Source organism: Mustela erminea, chromosome 18, assembly GCF_009829155.1.
Source record: "Mustela erminea isolate mMusErm1 chromosome 18, mMusErm1.Pri, whole genome shotgun sequence".
In the NCBI taxonomy this organism is placed as follows: Eukaryota; Metazoa; Chordata; class Mammalia; order Carnivora; family Mustelidae; genus Mustela; species Mustela erminea.
This window is the reverse complement of record NC_045631.1, coordinates 5,489,778-5,506,735: the sequence shown is the minus strand read 5'-3', so window position 1 is coordinate 5,506,735 and position 16,958 is coordinate 5,489,778. Positions and strand designations below refer to the sequence as shown.

At 44.4% G+C, this 16,958-nt stretch overlaps 1 protein-coding gene across 5 annotated transcripts in view; it reads right to left on the bottom strand.

The window, feature by feature from the left end:
* DNAH9 (dynein axonemal heavy chain 9) overlaps window positions 1-16,958 on the bottom strand; it is a 318,732-nt gene that overhangs the window by 200,559 nt on the left and 101,215 nt on the right. For all 5 annotated transcript variants that reach the window (XM_032322974.1, XM_032322973.1, XM_032322975.1 and 2 more), the window contains one exon: window positions 4,882-5,038. In XM_032322974.1, the coding sequence (XP_032178865.1) occupies window positions 4,882-5,038 (157 nt within the window). The remainder of the gene's footprint in view (window positions 1-4,881; window positions 5,039-16,958) is intronic.

Below are 16,958 nucleotides of genomic sequence, written 5' to 3'. Positions count from 1 at the left end.
TAATGGTGGAAGGATAAGCCCCACATTTCTTTAAGCTCCCTGAATTAACGGATTCCTCTATTCATGCAACGAACACTTCCTAAGCATGTACTATGAATCAGGGACTGTCCTAGGTCATGAGGAATCACCTGTGAGCAGGGAGACAAAGCCATAATCCTTATGGGGTATACATTCTAGGGGAGAAAACAGACAATGACACAAAAAGAAGAGAAGGTCAGATAATGACAAGTCTCATGAGAGTCCTACAATGATACGGTTATTTCAGACTGAGTAGCCATTGATAGTCCCTCTATGGAGGAGGGGACGTAAATCCCAGACACTGCGTCTTATAGGTGGATGTTATTCTTATTGTATTCATGAGTATGTGTGTGGGTATATATATAACACTTGATATGCATATATAGTAATATATATTATGTCCATTGCTGTCTTTGGCAGCACATCAAATGCCACCATTACTTATGCGGCAGTTTGGGAATCAAAAGCCCATGTCTTTGCAGATGAACAGTGGTTCTGAAAACTTGTTAAAGATTCCATCAAGTGGAAATCTGATATAGAAGACAAAAAAAGGGTAAAGTTTCCATAGGTGGATACTGGTCATCCCCACACTTTACCCTGTGGGCCTGAGTACAGCCAGGGACCCCACATCACCAAACTTTTTGATGCCACCCCAACAATAGGAAGGTACTATGAGCCTGACTGTGGTGTCACCTAGCACAAGACACTGTTTCTGGAATAAGGCCAAAGATCTTGGAGCTTTGAAAGACCTGCTGAAGGATGAATCAACATTGGTGAGTGATTACAACTATGGAAGGAAGGACGTGAAAAATCGGTGTGTCTAAAATTTCCACACTGGGGAACAGGGAAAAATGAGAACCTTAGCATGCATGGCTTGGGGATACTGGCGGGGAGGAAGATGGGGGTCAGCAGGAAATGTCTGAGAAAGGCTGTTAACCAAACATGAGGGCATTCAAATGCCCTTCCTTCTAATTGGGAAGACTAGTTCTTGGCCGAGCCTGGAAGGTAGATTCTGAAGTCATCGGGACCGAGATAAAATATGAAATTATAAAAGAGGATCAGAGAAGGAGACCCAGATGGCAGGATCAGAGAGTTATTGTGGAATATAATGTTTCAGAGACCAAGAGAGTAGGTTTCTCAGAAAGGGATGCGTGTTTTATAGTGTTGATGCCACAGAAAGGTCCAACAAAAAAAAAAAAATCGCAGGTACTTTCAGGTTCAAAACCATTTGCTGCTTCAGCAACAGCATCTCTGAGTTAAGGTCAATGGGGACAGTACTGCTGGCATGACATAAAGAACATTTTAGCACTAAAATTGCAATGGTTTTCAGAGGAAGCAACTAGGTTTAAGGGTTTTCCAACCAGATGCAACAGAGGGGAGCCATGAGTTTGCTTTTTCCCCAAGTCTTCACACTGTTCTGTGTCTACCCTGTTACCTGATACCTATAGAGGCAGAAGGCAATGTTAGTGTCCCTGACCACAGTCCATCTCTCCTCTTTACCCTCCCCCATCTTAACACCCCCCTTCCCCATGTCCACCAGGTATCATTCTGTTCGTTAAAGTCTCTCATTTTTTCTTTTCCATTTATATTACCCCAGGGTCTGGTGACTCACCATTCCTGGTTTGAGTAACTGCAATGTTCTCAGCAAAAATTTCTGCCTTTCAGTCCCTTTCTGCTCCCATTCATCTGGCTACCCAAGGAGTCTTCCTCAGATGCCATCTATTTTTGTCATGCTCCCACCTGAGTCCTGAAGCCCACAGGGTCTTCCTAATGGCCACCACTTCTGGGGCATGTTCTCTTCATGGCTTTTTGTCCCTCTCTCCTTGTGGAACCCTTATCTCCTATAATCTATCCTCCAGTCTGCTCTCATGCACTTGGCTACTGCTCCATATTTATTGCTAACTTGTTCTCTGGGGATATGGAAACAGGTTGTTGTGAGTGTCGTGAATGACCCGTCAGAATGATGCCTGGTGAGGTGTGAAACAGCTCTTCCTGACCCTCACTCCATTCTCTCCTTGTCCCAGCTAAGCCCTGTGAGGACAGTTCAGGGGAGAAGGCAGAGCAAGGAGCAGGGGAAGGACCGTGATGCACAGGGAACTTGGTTATGTCTTTGAAGCTGATGTTCTAATGGGTTAGGTGGTGTTAAAATTGTACACGGCCTGTTTGGCACTCACCCAAACCTTACACAGCCTTGGGTTTCACACCCTCCAGGATGTTCGTGACCATCTGTGGTCTTCCCATCTCTGAAGTATTCCAGGGATTAGAGTCTGTAGAACACACATTCTACATGCTATTTGGTATCTCCCCTAATTATTTCATGTATCTCTATTGTCTATCCAGATAGACCAGGTTATACGTTGTCTCTGTATCTGTCCATCATCTATCATCCTGTCATCTCTCTCTCTCTCATTTCTCCATCTACCTACGTGTATTCCTCTGTATCATGTATCTATCCACCCACCCACCCACCCATTTATCCATCCTTTCATGATGCACACACATGCTGAGCAATGATGATACTCTGTAAATTAACTTCCTTGCTGGAGAGCATTTTTGTGATGAAAATAACTCTAATCAGCTGGACACCAAAGGGAAGAGGAGGTTTGCAAACGGCTCAGTGAGGATGTTGGTTACATAGGATATTTGATGCCTAGGAAGAGACCGCCATTATTTTGGCGTGTTTCCCTACAGTTATCCCTATAGTTCTTGCTCTGATCTGTGTCTTTAGTAGACTCAACCAAAGCTTTGCACAGTCCAGACAAACTATGGATAGACCCCTCTTCTCATCCTGTACCCTCAGAGGCATTGGTGGGGTATGAGGACTCAGCTGTAAGTTTTGAAAGAATTGGAGAAGATAGCCTTGGTGACTCCCTCACCATGGGGCCAACTCATTTATTTCTGTTTGCTTTCCAGGCATCAATTTGAAGAAACCCTGCTGATCTCCTTCAATTGATACACCAGGTCTTCTACATCTAAATGACCGTGTCCTCTGGAATGCCCTCTGGGAGAATACACTTATTCAGCAAGTCTGCCTTTGATCAACTATAGAAGAATCTAGAAACTTAATTCTTAAAGGTTGAGTTCATAGGAAAAAACCCACTTCCTTCTTTTAGCCTGACTTAAAGAGAAATATTACTTAAAAAATTTTTTTGAGAGAGAGAGCATTCACGTGTGTGCACATGCTCACATGGTGGGGTAGAGGGGGAGGGAGAGAAAGAATCTTAAGCAGGCTCCACACCCACCATGGAGCCCAACTCGTGGCTTGGTCCCACGACCCTGAGATCGCAAGCTGAACCGAAATCAAGAGTCAGATGCTTAACTGACTAAAACACCCAGGTGCCCCCCTCCTATTTTTTTTTTTTTTTAGAGAAATAGCACTTTAATGTGTTAATCATTAAAAGCAACTATGATAAAATGTAAATTGTGTAGAATATGGGCAGGACAGCTGTTTGGCATCTGAATCCTCACTTTGTTTGCTTGCTGTGAGCAAACACGGCGGCTTAGGTCTCTGCAACTCTTTGCACAGCAAAATTTTCCATACAAGAGAATTACTAAACTTACAGCTGATGAATCTCATTTAGACTTCTGTATGTTAGCTCACAGTCTCTAAAAGTATTCTTAAATTAAATTTATTTTGTACCCCATCTATGATGATTTACACATAAATATTTAATCTACTAATGCTAAGCCTTTATTTTTCCTCTCACTCTAAATTTATTTACATGTCGTCCTGTTTCTAAAGGGACTTAAGATAGTTTACCAAAATAATACAATAAAACAAAATAAAAATAAGGAGAAAGTGAGACAATCTTATTACACTTAAAAAAAAAAAAAAAAAAAAGAACTGGGGCACCTGGGTGGCTCAGTGGGTTGGGCTTCTGCCTTCAGCTCAGATCGTGATCCCAGGGTCCTGGGATTGAGCCCCACATTGGGCTCTCTGCTTAGTGGGGAGCCTGCTTCCTCCCTCTCTCTCTGCCTGCTTCTCTGCCTACTTGTGGTCTCTGTCTGTCAAAAAAATAAATAAAAATCTTAAAAAAAAAATCTATATGACCTCTAGCAGAATATTGCTAGCTAAGAAGTGACCTATGGACCTCTTGTTCCTCTTGCTTTTCTCTAGGACACAGAACCTGGAATACATTTCAAAAAGTAAAAATGAGGAGCACCTGAATGAAGAACATTGGTCTTGCCCTTGACCTTCGTGGGTATCACTTGTTGGAGTGGAAGTTAATCTAGTCTCCTTCAGAAGTCACATTTGCCCTTGTAAAAGTATTTTTCCCGGGGCGCCTGGGTGGCTCAGTGAGTTAAGCCTCTGCCTTTGGCTCAGGTCATGATCTCAGGGTCCTGGAATTGAGCCCCCACATCGGGCTCTCTGCTCAGCAGGGAGCCTGCTTCCCCTTCTCTCTCTGACTGCCTCTCTGCCTGTGATCTCTCTCTCTGTCAAATAAATAAATAAAGTATTTTTTAAAAAAAAGTATTTTTCCCTTGTAGAAATACTGCGGAAATGCCCACTTTTCCAGAGAAGCACAAATTCAACTTCCATGTAAAGACTTCATGGGAGCCACTTGTGAGCCCTTCTGTAGTTCTAGGTCAAACAGTGAATGTAGGCCTTTGGATAGATGCTCAGCCTCGTCATTGTACAGGTGACAAGAGACCTCAAAATGAAGCTCACTGGCTTACAGGGAGGTAACCAATCTCCAGGGATCAGAGATCCTCAGGTCTCCTGGGATGAAGCCAGCAGAGACCTCTGTGCCTGGACCTCTGAGCTGGGCCAGGGTGGCATGAATAAACCTGGACCTAAACTGGGCTGCCACCCAGTTCTTAGTCCTGCCCCCCTCACCACCCCACCCCTGAGTTGAGGCATACCTTGTAATCCATCTGCTCTGAGCAGTTGAACACATACACCATGATGCCCAGTGCTCGGCCCAGGTCCTTGGTGGTCTCTGTCTTGCCTGTGCCTGCGGGTCCTGCTGGGGCTCCACTCATGGTCAGGTGCAGAGACTGGGTGAGGGTGATGTAGCATCTGGGGAACACAGGAAGGCGGAGGTCATTGCCAGGGCCCTAGGTGGCCTGACCAATGGCTCTGGTCCTGCTGGGTCCTGGGGAGATAGACCTCAGGTTCTAGGCCCTGGGAGACCTGACAGCTTCTGTAAAGGAAAGCCAGAGCCCCCCACTCCCACCTGTTCCCCTCAGCGCTGTGGGGAGAAGTCTCTGAAGGGTCACCTGATCCTTCAAGGGCATCACAGGCTCACTGCCAGGCCTTCTGATCTTGCAACTGCTCACTGACCACCTCTCCATCCCTCCACCCCAGTGCCCTAAGTGTCTTCATGGAGAGCTACTCTCACATGTCCATGCTACGTTCTGAATGTCTGCGTGCCCCAGCCCCCCAGTTCATTCGTGGAAATCCTAACCCCCAAAGACTATGATGTGGGGAGGTGGGGCCCTTGGGATGTGATTAGCTCATGAAGGTGGAGCCTCATGAACGGGATGAGTGCCCTGATAAAAGAGGCTCCTGAGGGACCCTCTGTCCCCTCCACCATGCGAGTACATGGCGAGAAGATGGCAGCTTTGAGCCAGAAAAGGGGCCCATACAAAAACATGACCATGCTGGTGCCTTGATCTTAGACTCACCAGCTTCCAGAACAGTGAGAAATCCATCTCTGCTCTTTATAAGCTACCCAGACTGTGGTGTTTTGTTACAGCAGTTCAAGTAAACAAGGAGAGCCAGACACACTAGGACTGTGCCTGTTCCTCTTTTTTTCCCCCATCTAGCCCCAGCCCTTCTGGTCCACCTGAGTCATGTTCTTCTTCAACACGGCCTTCAATAGCCCAGCTGGTGGCTACTCACCCCTTGGGTCTCATATTTGACATGGTTTCCCCCACTTAGGAGTATTCCTGGACCTCTCAGGGGTGGGAAAGTGAGCAGACGCCCCTCGGATGAGCTCCTCTTCCACTCTATGGCACTCCAGCTACCAACAATATAAGCCACATGCACTGTTCATCTAGATCTTCATAAGGACATGAAGGTGGGGCCATGTCTCATTCATTGTTTCATCTCCAGAGTCTAGTAGAGCTCTGGGCACATTAGGCCCTCAGTAATTATTGATGAAACAAGTTCATGAATGATGGTGTCAGTCATTGTATCTGTTTAACCCTCCTGTGACTATCTTTCCTAATAACAAAATAAAATCAGCTTTAAGCTTCTTTCTAGTCCTTCTTATTTTTTAGGTTTATTTACTTATTTTAGAGGGGGGAAGGGGAGGGGCAGGAGAAACTCAAGCAGACTCCTCGCTGAGCGTGGGGCCTGACTCAGGGCTCAGTCCCACAACCGTGAGATTAGGACCTGAGCCAAAAACAAGAGTCAGATGCTCAGCTGACTGTGCCACCCAGGTCCCCCTTGTTTCTGGTACTTTTAAGAAGGACTTGCCTTTCCACTTAGTTGGAAATGTGCCTTTGAGTAATAAGCACATAAAAAGATGCTCAAAACCACTAGTCATTAGGGAAATGTGAGTCAAATCCACAGTGAGATACCATGATGCACCCTCAAGGATGACTATGGTCGAGTGTTGGCAAGGATGTGAAAAAACTAGGAAACTCATACACATTTGTGGGGATGGAAAATGGTACAGCTACTTCGGAAGACCGCTCGGCAGTTTCTTAAAAAGGAAAGCTTACTGGGACAACAAGATGGCTCAGTCGGTTGGGCATCTGACTCTTGGTTTCTGCTCAGGTCATGATCTATGGTCATGGGGCTGAGCTCCAAGTCACGTTCCACAGTCAACAGGAAGTCTGCTTGGGATTCTCCCCATCTGCTCATACCCTGCTTGATCTCTCCCTTTAATAAATAAATGAATCTTTAAAAGAAAGAAACCAAACCAAACCAAACCAAAATGAAACAAAAATGTAAAGCTTATTGTATGATTCACTAATTCCCCTTCCAGGACTTTACTGAAGGGAAATGAGCGTTTATGTTCAGATAAAGACTTACACAGAAATGTTCCTAGCAGCAATATTCTTTTTTTTTTTTTAATATTTCATTTATTTATTTGTCAGGCAGAAGGAGAGAGAGAGAGAGAGCACGCATACAGCAGGCAGAGGCAGAGAGAGAAGCAGGCTCCCTGCCAATTAAGGAGCCCATGCGGGACTCGATCCCAGGACCCTGGGATCATGACCTGAGCCAAAGGCAGCGGCTTAACCCACTGAGCCACCCAGGCGTCCCAGCAATATTCGTAATGCCAAGAACCGGAAACATCCCAAATGTCCGTCAATGGCCAATGGGTAAACAATTATGTGATGTATCTGTCCAGTAGAATACTATTTAACAATGTAAAGGAATGAAGTACATATAGATATATGTTACACGAGGGGGAAGCTTTAGAAGCATTATGCTAGGTCAAAGGTGCATAATATCTTGTAGGGTATCATTTCATTGATGCAATGTCTGGAAAACACAGAGACAGACAGCAGATCAGTGGCTGCTTGGGAAGAGGACTTGGGATTGACAGGAAAACGGTGATAGCCAAGTTTGAAACTGGATGGTGGTAATGGTTGTACAACTCTACAAATTACTAAAAGTCATTGAATCATACATTTGTTTTAGGATTTTAAGTAATCTCTACACCCAATGTGGGACTCGAATTTATAATCCCAAGATTAAGAGTCACATGCTTCACCAGCAGAGCCAGCCAGGCATCCCTGAATTGCACACTTGTGATGGAAGAACTGTAGAGCTCATACATTATACCTTGAGAAAGCCACTAAAAATGTGCCATTGGCCTAACTTTTCAAAACCTAGCAAATTAATACCCAGGCTCTGGGTTTAATTAACCTGCAGGCTGGACCAGGAGGTGCTGTCCAAGGGGACTTCCAAAATGAATTCTGTTTCCAAATCTGATGTCTAAAGTTCACCTGAAACCACAGGCTAACGCCCTTCATGCCAGATGGGGATTGTGTCTCCACTAGAAGCAAACTGGGTTTGAAAAGACTTGAAGAGAGTCCCTGAATTCTTCAACTGAGCATAAAACCCCTGTAATGTATTTCACCTTTTGTATGTGAAACCCAGGAAAGCAGTTTCCCCAAGTAATAGATCATCATGGAGGCCTGCATGCAGCGTTTACCACAGCTGCCCTCGTGGGCTGGGTTCTGCCTCCAGACTGGCCCCAGTGCCTTGCACGCTTCCCAGCCTCTGGCTTCTGCCAGAACTATCCAGGGCCTGCTACAGCCCTGTATCTCCCAGGAGGAAAGACAAGAAGACTGGCAGAATCCCAGCCTCCTGTCTGCTCCCCTCCCCACTCTCCCCCACCCACTCTCTGTCCTCCTTTGCTGGCTGGAGAGCAATCCCAGACCTCTTCTCTCTGCAGGGCAAGGCTCTCAAGGAATCTGGGAATCTAGAAGCCCAAGGTTTCACAGAAATAGAATTTGCCTGGAATCTGGAAAGAAATCCTTGGAACTGGGTGTCCATCTCATTTTGAGCTTCTATGGGCTTCTGATTATCTCTAGAAGAAGCACTTGGGGGTGGGAGGGGGAAGTACAAAAACCAAAACAACGCAAAACACAAAGAACATCTTTGTTCCCATGATAGCAGAACTCTAGAGCTAGAAGGGATTTCTGAGATCAGCTAATCCAACTCTTTTATTTTGTAGATGGGAAGCCTAAGTTTCAGGAAGCGGAACCGGGCTAAGGTGCTGTAAATAACTCAGGCACAGGCCGTGGGCCTTGAGCTTGAGCCATAAGAAAAACACAAAGGAACAATATTTCCCTCTTCTGCATGAGGATTGCCATTATCTTGGGCCCCTGGCCAGCAGGCTGTCCCAGGCCTTAGGGACACCAGCCCCTGCTCTCACACTCCATCTGGGGTCTTGTTGGCTTGTCCGTCTCTGTCAAGCCATCTGCTTCAGTCTGTGTCTGTTTTCCCCTAGAGGATGGTGGGTCACACTACCATGGTCTAAGGCAAGGACTCGAGTCAGACAGAGGTCAGAGTCACCTCTACTACAAAGTGAGCAACTTGACCAGGATCACAACCCTTGGTGCCTTTCAAAAGATGTCTCTGGAATCCATCACGTGGGTTTGGCTTTGCACCAAGTTCAGTACCTTTGCTGCTTTGAACCAATAGTGACTGTAGGAATGGCAGGGACTCCTGTAGGAGGCGCTTTCACCTGACCGACTGGGCCCAACATGCCTGCACATTAATTTTGTCTGGTTGTTCCTGGACACGCAGACCCTTTCCTGCTGGGGCAGACCTCAGGGGTCTGGCCTCTTCACCAAGCTCTCTCCCATCAAATCCTTCCCAGCGGACCACAGAGCCTCTTCCCCACAGCGGGGCAGGATTCCAGAAGGCAGCCCCTTCCACAGTGGGCCTGTGTAATTGTTTGAAAGGCTTTCCTAATATCAAGCGATGTCAATCTTGTTCTCTTTGGACAAATGACTTCTATAGGTCTTATTCTTATCTCCCCCAGCAGGCTTTTGTGAGGGTAAGATGATACAAGTGATAGGAAGGGGCCTTGAAAAGAGAAGGCCAATCCAAGTTTAAGGTATTATTTTTTAAGGTAACAAATACACACAATGTAGCTTTTCTTTTTTGATACAGTTATTCAATTGGCAGCTTAGAGAAAATATCAAAGCCAAGGCTTCGTGATTTCAGCTATAAATAGCCTGTTGCTATCCCAGAAATGTGGTCTGACTAATCTTAGAGCTGGTGAAATCATAGTTGGTTTGTATTCACTTTCTACTGCTGTGTAAGAAATCACCATAAACAAAGTGGCTTAAAATAATACCCCTTTATTGTCTCCCTCTTTGAGGTCAGAAGTCTAAGTGGCTCCTCTATGGAGGGTCTCATAAGACCAAAATCAAGGTTATCAGTTGGCTGGACTCTTATCTGAACACTCTGGGGAAGCATCTGCCTCCTAACTCACTTAAGTTCTTGGCAGAATTAAGTTCCTACCATTTGTAGGACTGAGGTCTTTGTTGGTTGCTGTTGGGCATTGGATGGTTTGGCTCCTGGAGGCCATGCTCCCATCTTTGCATATGGCTCCCTCCGCCTTTAAAATCAACAAGGGCATGTCAAAGTTTTCTTAGGTTTCAAATCTCTCCGATCTCCCCTTCTGTCCTCCGCCAGGAGAAAGCTCTGCTTTCAAGGTTCATATGGTTACCTTGAATAATTTCCCTCTTGCCATAAAACAAAACGTTATCATGGGAATGATACCATGATATTTACGGTTTTCACCTGTACTCAAAGGGGGAGGAGCTCATACAAGGAAAAAGGTCACTGAAGATCACGTTCTTGGAATTCTCCCTACCACAGGGCTCAGTAATCATAACTGTGGAATGAACGTGGATGCCAACGATCCCTCCCTGGTCGGGGGGCCTCTGGTGACATCAGCAGGACTCAGGTCCCTGCTGTTTGTTATTGCTATTGACAACTTGAATGAAGACATAACTGATTATATACAAGATAGTCTGATATTCTAAATAATCTCAACAGTTGAAAAAGATGGGGTTGACCCAACAACGTGAACTTTAGGAAGGATAAATGTAAATTAATCTTTGAGGGCTTGTGCATATATAGAACAGGGTAGGGGGAGAGAGGGTTAGAGGGCAGTCCACAGAAAAACCGATCCATGGCTTTTAAGAGGTGTCAGGCTCAAAATGAGAAACACCACCGACAGAAGACTATCCTCAGCATCAGCCTAAAACAAATCTGTCCCTCCGATAACACTTGAATATTTAAATTTCAAATGCTGTCCTCAACCTAGATGCCCCCGATTCTATGACCTGTTTCTTATGTCATTTGGTTCTGAGCTCCTTTGTCACCCAGTGTTCATCTTTCTCTTTGCCCACACTAGTTGGTAAATGTCACTCTCAAAACATGGCAGAAAGAACTGAGAGCATTGGCTGATAAGTGATCTCTTCAGCGAAGACAACAGCACACTGGGGCACCGGGGTGGCTCAGTTGGGTAAGCATCCAACTCTTGATGCAGCTCAAGTCATGACCTCCTGGGTCATGAGACTGAGCCCTGCCCGGGGTTCTGCACTCAATGGGAAGTCTGCTTGAGGATTCTCTCTCCCTCTGCCCCACCCCCCCCAAGGAAATAAATAAATCTTAAAAAAATAACAACATACCTAGTATGAAACCTGAGTTGGTACAACTGTGCTTTATGCTGTATGTCTCGAATATAAGTGGACATTCTAGAAGTCACAAAGAAAACTCAAGAGAATCTGAAACAAAATTCTTCAAATTTTTAACAGAGGGCAGTAGATGGGCAGAATAAAAGATGAATTTATAAAAATCAGTGTTCTGCTATATACGAGTGAAAAGAGGGATAAAGAAAGATATGGTGAAATTGAGCAAAGATTTCTTAGCCACAACACCTAAAGCATGGTGCATAAAAGACAGACAGACTGGACCTCATCAAAATTAACAACTTCTGCACTTCATAAGACGCCATCGAGAAAGAGAAGAGGTAAACAGGAGACCGGGACAGGATAGTTACGAACACGTGTGCAATATAACAAGAAGGTTCAAAGAATTCTTCCAATTCAAGGAGAGGACAAAGAGATCAATCAAACAGTAGGCAAAAGATTTGAATGGGATTATGCCAAGGAAGATCTCCAATTGGTTAATGAGACCATAAAAAGGTGCTCAACATCTTTATTAGGGAAATGTCAGTGAAAACTCTGATGAGATACTACTTCAATGGATACTACTCAATGGTTGTAATAAACAAGAGAGATAACAACAAAGTTGTCCAGGCTGTAGAGAAACGAGGACACTTATACTCCGCTACTCGTGGGGGCGTGAAATGATTCCGCCACTTTGGAAAATAGCTTGGCGGCTTCCCAAAACGTTAAACATGAAACAGTGGTACCACCCAGCAATTCCCCTCCTGGGTATGTGCCCAAGAGAAATGAAAACTTACGCCGACACAAAGACTTGTTCACGGCAGCATGATTTTTAATAGCCCCAAACCAGAAATAACCTCAGTGTCCATCAGCTGGTGCCTGGATAGACAAAATGTGTCCTGTCTATAAAATGGGATGTTTTTCAGAAATAAAAAGTAAAAGATTACAGACACATGCTCTATCACGGACGAAGCCCCGGGACTATGCGTAAATTGAAAGAAGCTGGAAACGAGGGGCCACACATCGTATGGCTCCATTTCTAAGAAATGTCTGGAATAAGACAAGTTTCAAGAGACAGAAAGTGGGTTTTCTGGGGCTGGGGACAGGAATGGGCACATAAAAGGGCATCAGGAATCTTACGGAGGAGGATAAAAAATGCCGTAAAATTGATTTATGGTGATGCTTACACCACTTGGTAAAGTTTCTAAAAACCATTCAGGGGCGTACTTGGAAAGGGTAAAACTTTTTGATGCATGAAAGAAACCTCGATCGAGTTGTTTAAAAACATATATTGTGGAAAAAACTACCTTATATAGCAACAGCATTTTTAAGAACACCTAGTGATAATATGAATACTCAAAACCCATATAACAATACTTAGACGCTTTTCTGATGTAACTGCAAGATATTCAAACACAGTGCAAGATAGGGAGCAACATAAAAATATCACATGTTTTAAAAATGGTTCTTCCTTCCAAATTAACGGGAAGATATTAAGGCTTGCTGACCAGAACCCTAACCATTTATATTCTGTAACTTGAAAAAATGAGTCAAGTTCAGGGGTGCCTGGGTGGCTCAGTAGTTAAGCATCTGCCTTTGGCTCAGGTCATGATCCCAGGGTCCTGGGATTGAGCCCCTCGTCAGGCTCCCTGCTTGGCAGGAAGCCTGCTTCTCCCTCTCCCACTGCCCCTGCTTGTGTTACCTCTTTCAGTATATCTTTCTCTGTCAAATAAATAAATAAAATCTTTAAGGAAAAAAAATGATTCAAGTTCATTTGAAAAGAAATAGAAGAGCAAAGAAAAATTTATATATATATAATACATATATAAAAGATAATGTGGGGGCGCCTGGGTGGCTTAGTGGGCTAAAGCCTTTGCCTTCAGCTCAGGTCATGATCTCAGGGATTGAGCCCCACATCAGGCTCTCTGCTCAGCGGGGAGCCTGCTTCCCCCTCTCTCTCTGCCTGCCTCTCTGCCTGCTTGTGATCTCTCTATCAAATAAAAACAAAATAAAATAAGAAAGATGATGTGGGACCTTAACTATATAAATAGAACTCAGGACAAAGGCACAGTCTTTAAATAATATGGCACAGTGCTGGGCAAGAAGATGAGACAGAACAGACATTTTGAGACAGTTTGGTAACTCAGAATTTTGGAAGTTGTAGAGCGAACATCATAAATGGGTGAGGGAAATGGCATATTACTCACTAAAAAATGTGCCCATCAGTTACTTAGAAACCAAAGAAATAAAGTATTCCCTGCCATCGTTTCTGTGGGTGTTTTTTGCTCAGGATCGCACACATATGGTAAAAGCCCTCTGTCTACATGGCCTTCAATCAAAGTATCTCCCACCTTCCCAGGCATGGGCACAAGGCTAGGGCTGGGCAAAATGATTGAGCTCACTGGCTCCAGTAATGGATGCAGAGATTGACACGGGATCTAAATGGGACACATCAGGGTGCCCTGAAGGAGTTCTCAGCACCATAGGTCCCTATGGTGCTGAGAAAGACAGGGAAGGGATCCCTCTTCTTCCTGGACCAGGAATCCCAAAGTCATGGGCGTGGAGACTACCCTTGCTACTATCCAAAGAAAACCAATGCAAGAAAGAAGACAACGCTCAGAAGGAAACAAGAGCCATGATAGGAGAGTGTCCCGTTGCTGAGAGTTCCTTTCTGGGCCCGGAGCTTCTACACGGAACAAGCTAGACTCAAACAGGTCCTCCCTCTGTTTATGTTAGTTTAGGCTTGGCTACTATCACTCATAACCAAAAATGTTTTGGTAAGAACACTCATCTAACTCAATGGTCAAAAAGTTTACCAAAGACACTGAAAAGTGGAGAAATAAAATAAATTACAATAAAATATAGTGAATATTGGGATGCCTGAGTGGCTCAGTGGGTTAAGGCCTCTGCCTTCGGCTCAGGTCAGGATCCTAGGATCGAGCCCCAGGTTGGGCTCCTTGCTCAGTGTGGAGCCTGCTTTTCCTCTGTCTCTGCCTGCCCCTCTGCCTGCTTGTGTGCTCTCTCTCTCTCTCTCTGATAAATAAATAAGTAAAATCTTTAAAATATATAATGAATATTAAGTTGATCTTGAAATGGCAGGGGCTTTCTAAACATAAAAGTAATAAAAAGGGCAATGACAGTTATAAATAATTCACAGGAAAGGAAAATCTCATAGTCATAAACACATAAAAATGCTCAAGGCTGTGAGTAATTAAGGACATCCAAATCCAAGTGAGATACTATACTGACGTACAAAATTAACAATACTTAAAAAAATAACACTGAATGCTGGTGAGGATGTTGAGAGGTGAACATTCTCGTAAACGGCCAGTGAGAGTGGTAACGATACTTGTTTCAAGATTAATTTTAAAGTATGTGTCATCTAATTATCCTGCCTCCTGGAATCTCTCCTCGAGAAATAATGAGAAATATCATTAAAAAAAGTATAAGCAAGTTCATGGAAGATTCATTTTTAATACTAAAGGCTTAGGTGTGACTCAAACATTTCATACTATGGGTGTGTTACAGAAAGGATGGGACGCTTGTGAAGAGAAGGTAAATCAGCTCTTAGAGTGTTTCAGAAGCATGTTTCGAGAATACGCACACGATACAAGGTTATGTTTAAAAAAAAAAAAGGCAGGGATGCCTGTGTGGCTCAGGCGGTTAAGCCGCTGCCTTTGGCTCAGGCTGTGATCTCAGGGTCCTGGGATCAAGCCCCACATGCGGGAGCCTGCTTCTCTCTCTGCCTCTGCCTGCCCCTTTGCCTGCTTGTGCTCTCTCTCCAACAAATAAAAAAAAAAAAAAAAAAAAAAAAGCAATCTACCATTTTTTTACATAAAGCATATGATGGCAATTGCTATTTGTCAAAATCTCCAGGCAGAAGTTAACAGACTAGATATTAACAATGGTTATCGCTGCACGACTTTACATCTGGGCTTGCAGAGCACTAAGTTTTCTGATAAAAACTGCGATAGAAACTTGGAAAGCGCAGGACTTTTGCTAGCTGTGCCCTTCCCCGGCCAATCACCTTCAAAGACTCTTGGGTCAATTATATCTCACCTGCTTGAAGTAGTTCCTGAGAAATTAGAAGGTACTCTAACTCGATAAGCACTTGATTAAAACAGTACTTAGCACAGCACAGGGCAGAAAGGGGCGGCTGGGTGTGAAGGTGACGGGAGGGGAGTTATGGGGGCGGGGAGTGGGGGAAGGAGGTCATCCTAAGGTTGAGAAACAACTTATGTGAATTGCTTTTGTTCAGCCTGAAAAAGCATTTCCATTTACTTCTTCAGCTTAGTGCTGGGCGATGGTGGTGAAGCTACTGCACTCACTTACATATTCAGGTCCCATCCGGGCAGTGGGAAATTCCAAAGAAATAGGCATAATCAGTCGGATGTACTGTAATGCGGGAATGCTTTTAATGAATGTGCAAAGGTTGTATGGATCAATTGTCCATTTGATTAATTCCTCCGGCAGGAGAGAATTAAATGTACTTAGGCTACACACCAGCAAAGGGTGAACGCTCTTTAAAATGTGATTTTCTGTGCTAAGGCCATTTTCTTTTTCTTTTCTTCTTTTTTTTCTGGGCAAAACATTTCTTGAGCTAATAATGGAAGTCAATGAGAAAATAGAATTTTACATATAAATATTCACGACGTACCATTTTGTCAGAAAAGCAAGTAAGGTGCAAAACGAGGTCAAGGTCTATATAGTATTCACCATTATTTGCAGGAAATGTTCCTTTCTAGTTCTTATTTGCATTGTTCCATAGAAGGGGTGATAAATTCCTGTTTTAGAGATAATTCCTTGTCAAAGCTTTACCCTCTCCCTCTCTCGAAGGCGTTTGGCTTTAGAGTACTACAGGCTTCTAAACTCAAACAAGGCAATTATCTTCTCCGACCCTTGGGCGGGTGTGAAGGCTCAGGGAAACGGAAAGTCTTGCACTTTTATCACTTGGAATGATAACGTCTGATATGTCTGCAGAAAGGAAGCAGATACGTTCTGACAGGTATAAGGAAGCTAAGACACATACTCAAGTCTCAGAAATCGTTTCACTGAATTTGCTAAAGGAGTGAATTTCTTGAATGCCTATCAGGTGCCCCACGTGGTGTTGGGTCCCACATGGCAGAGCAGTGAGTAGATCAAGGTCAATGTCACCACGTAACATACAGTCTAGGGCAAGAGATAGACATTAATTGAATGGTTCAAATATAAAATGGCTTCATCATTCTGTTGCAAGTGATGTAAATTCCCCAACTATTAGCTTCTCCTCCAAGGCTGGCAGAAAAACTCACTGCCAAAGAGGATCCTGGGCCAGATTTCCTTCCTGCTTAGGGCTGGTGTCTTACTGAGAGTCACTATTAAGACAAAGACACATGAGAGGGTCCACTCTGAATGAAGTGTGAGGGGGGAAAACCTTTCCTTTGAGCCACACCAAATGAGTGCCTTGAAGGGACTGATCCCGAGTGAAGGCCAAGTACAACCCTAAGATGGCCAACCCCCCCAAGACCTGCTGTTGCCAACACTGTCCCAGCTGCAGAGAAATTCGTGTCTCTCTCGGAACAGATGTCTCTCTGCCTTTTGTCCTAAGCTGGGGCCTGGAGGAGTTGCTGGTCCCCAGCTCAGAGCAGAAGACAGAGTAGCTGTTCCTCCTTCTTTGGGAGCTAAGGCACGAGTCCTCCGCCTGTCTCCTGAGTACACCTCTTTTTTGATCCTGTCTATTCCCACAGTCTGGGTCTTCAATACTCAACCACCAATCATTCATTCGACATACTAATTTCAAGGTCTGCTAGGTGCTGGTGACACAGCAATGGACAAGACAGACAAAG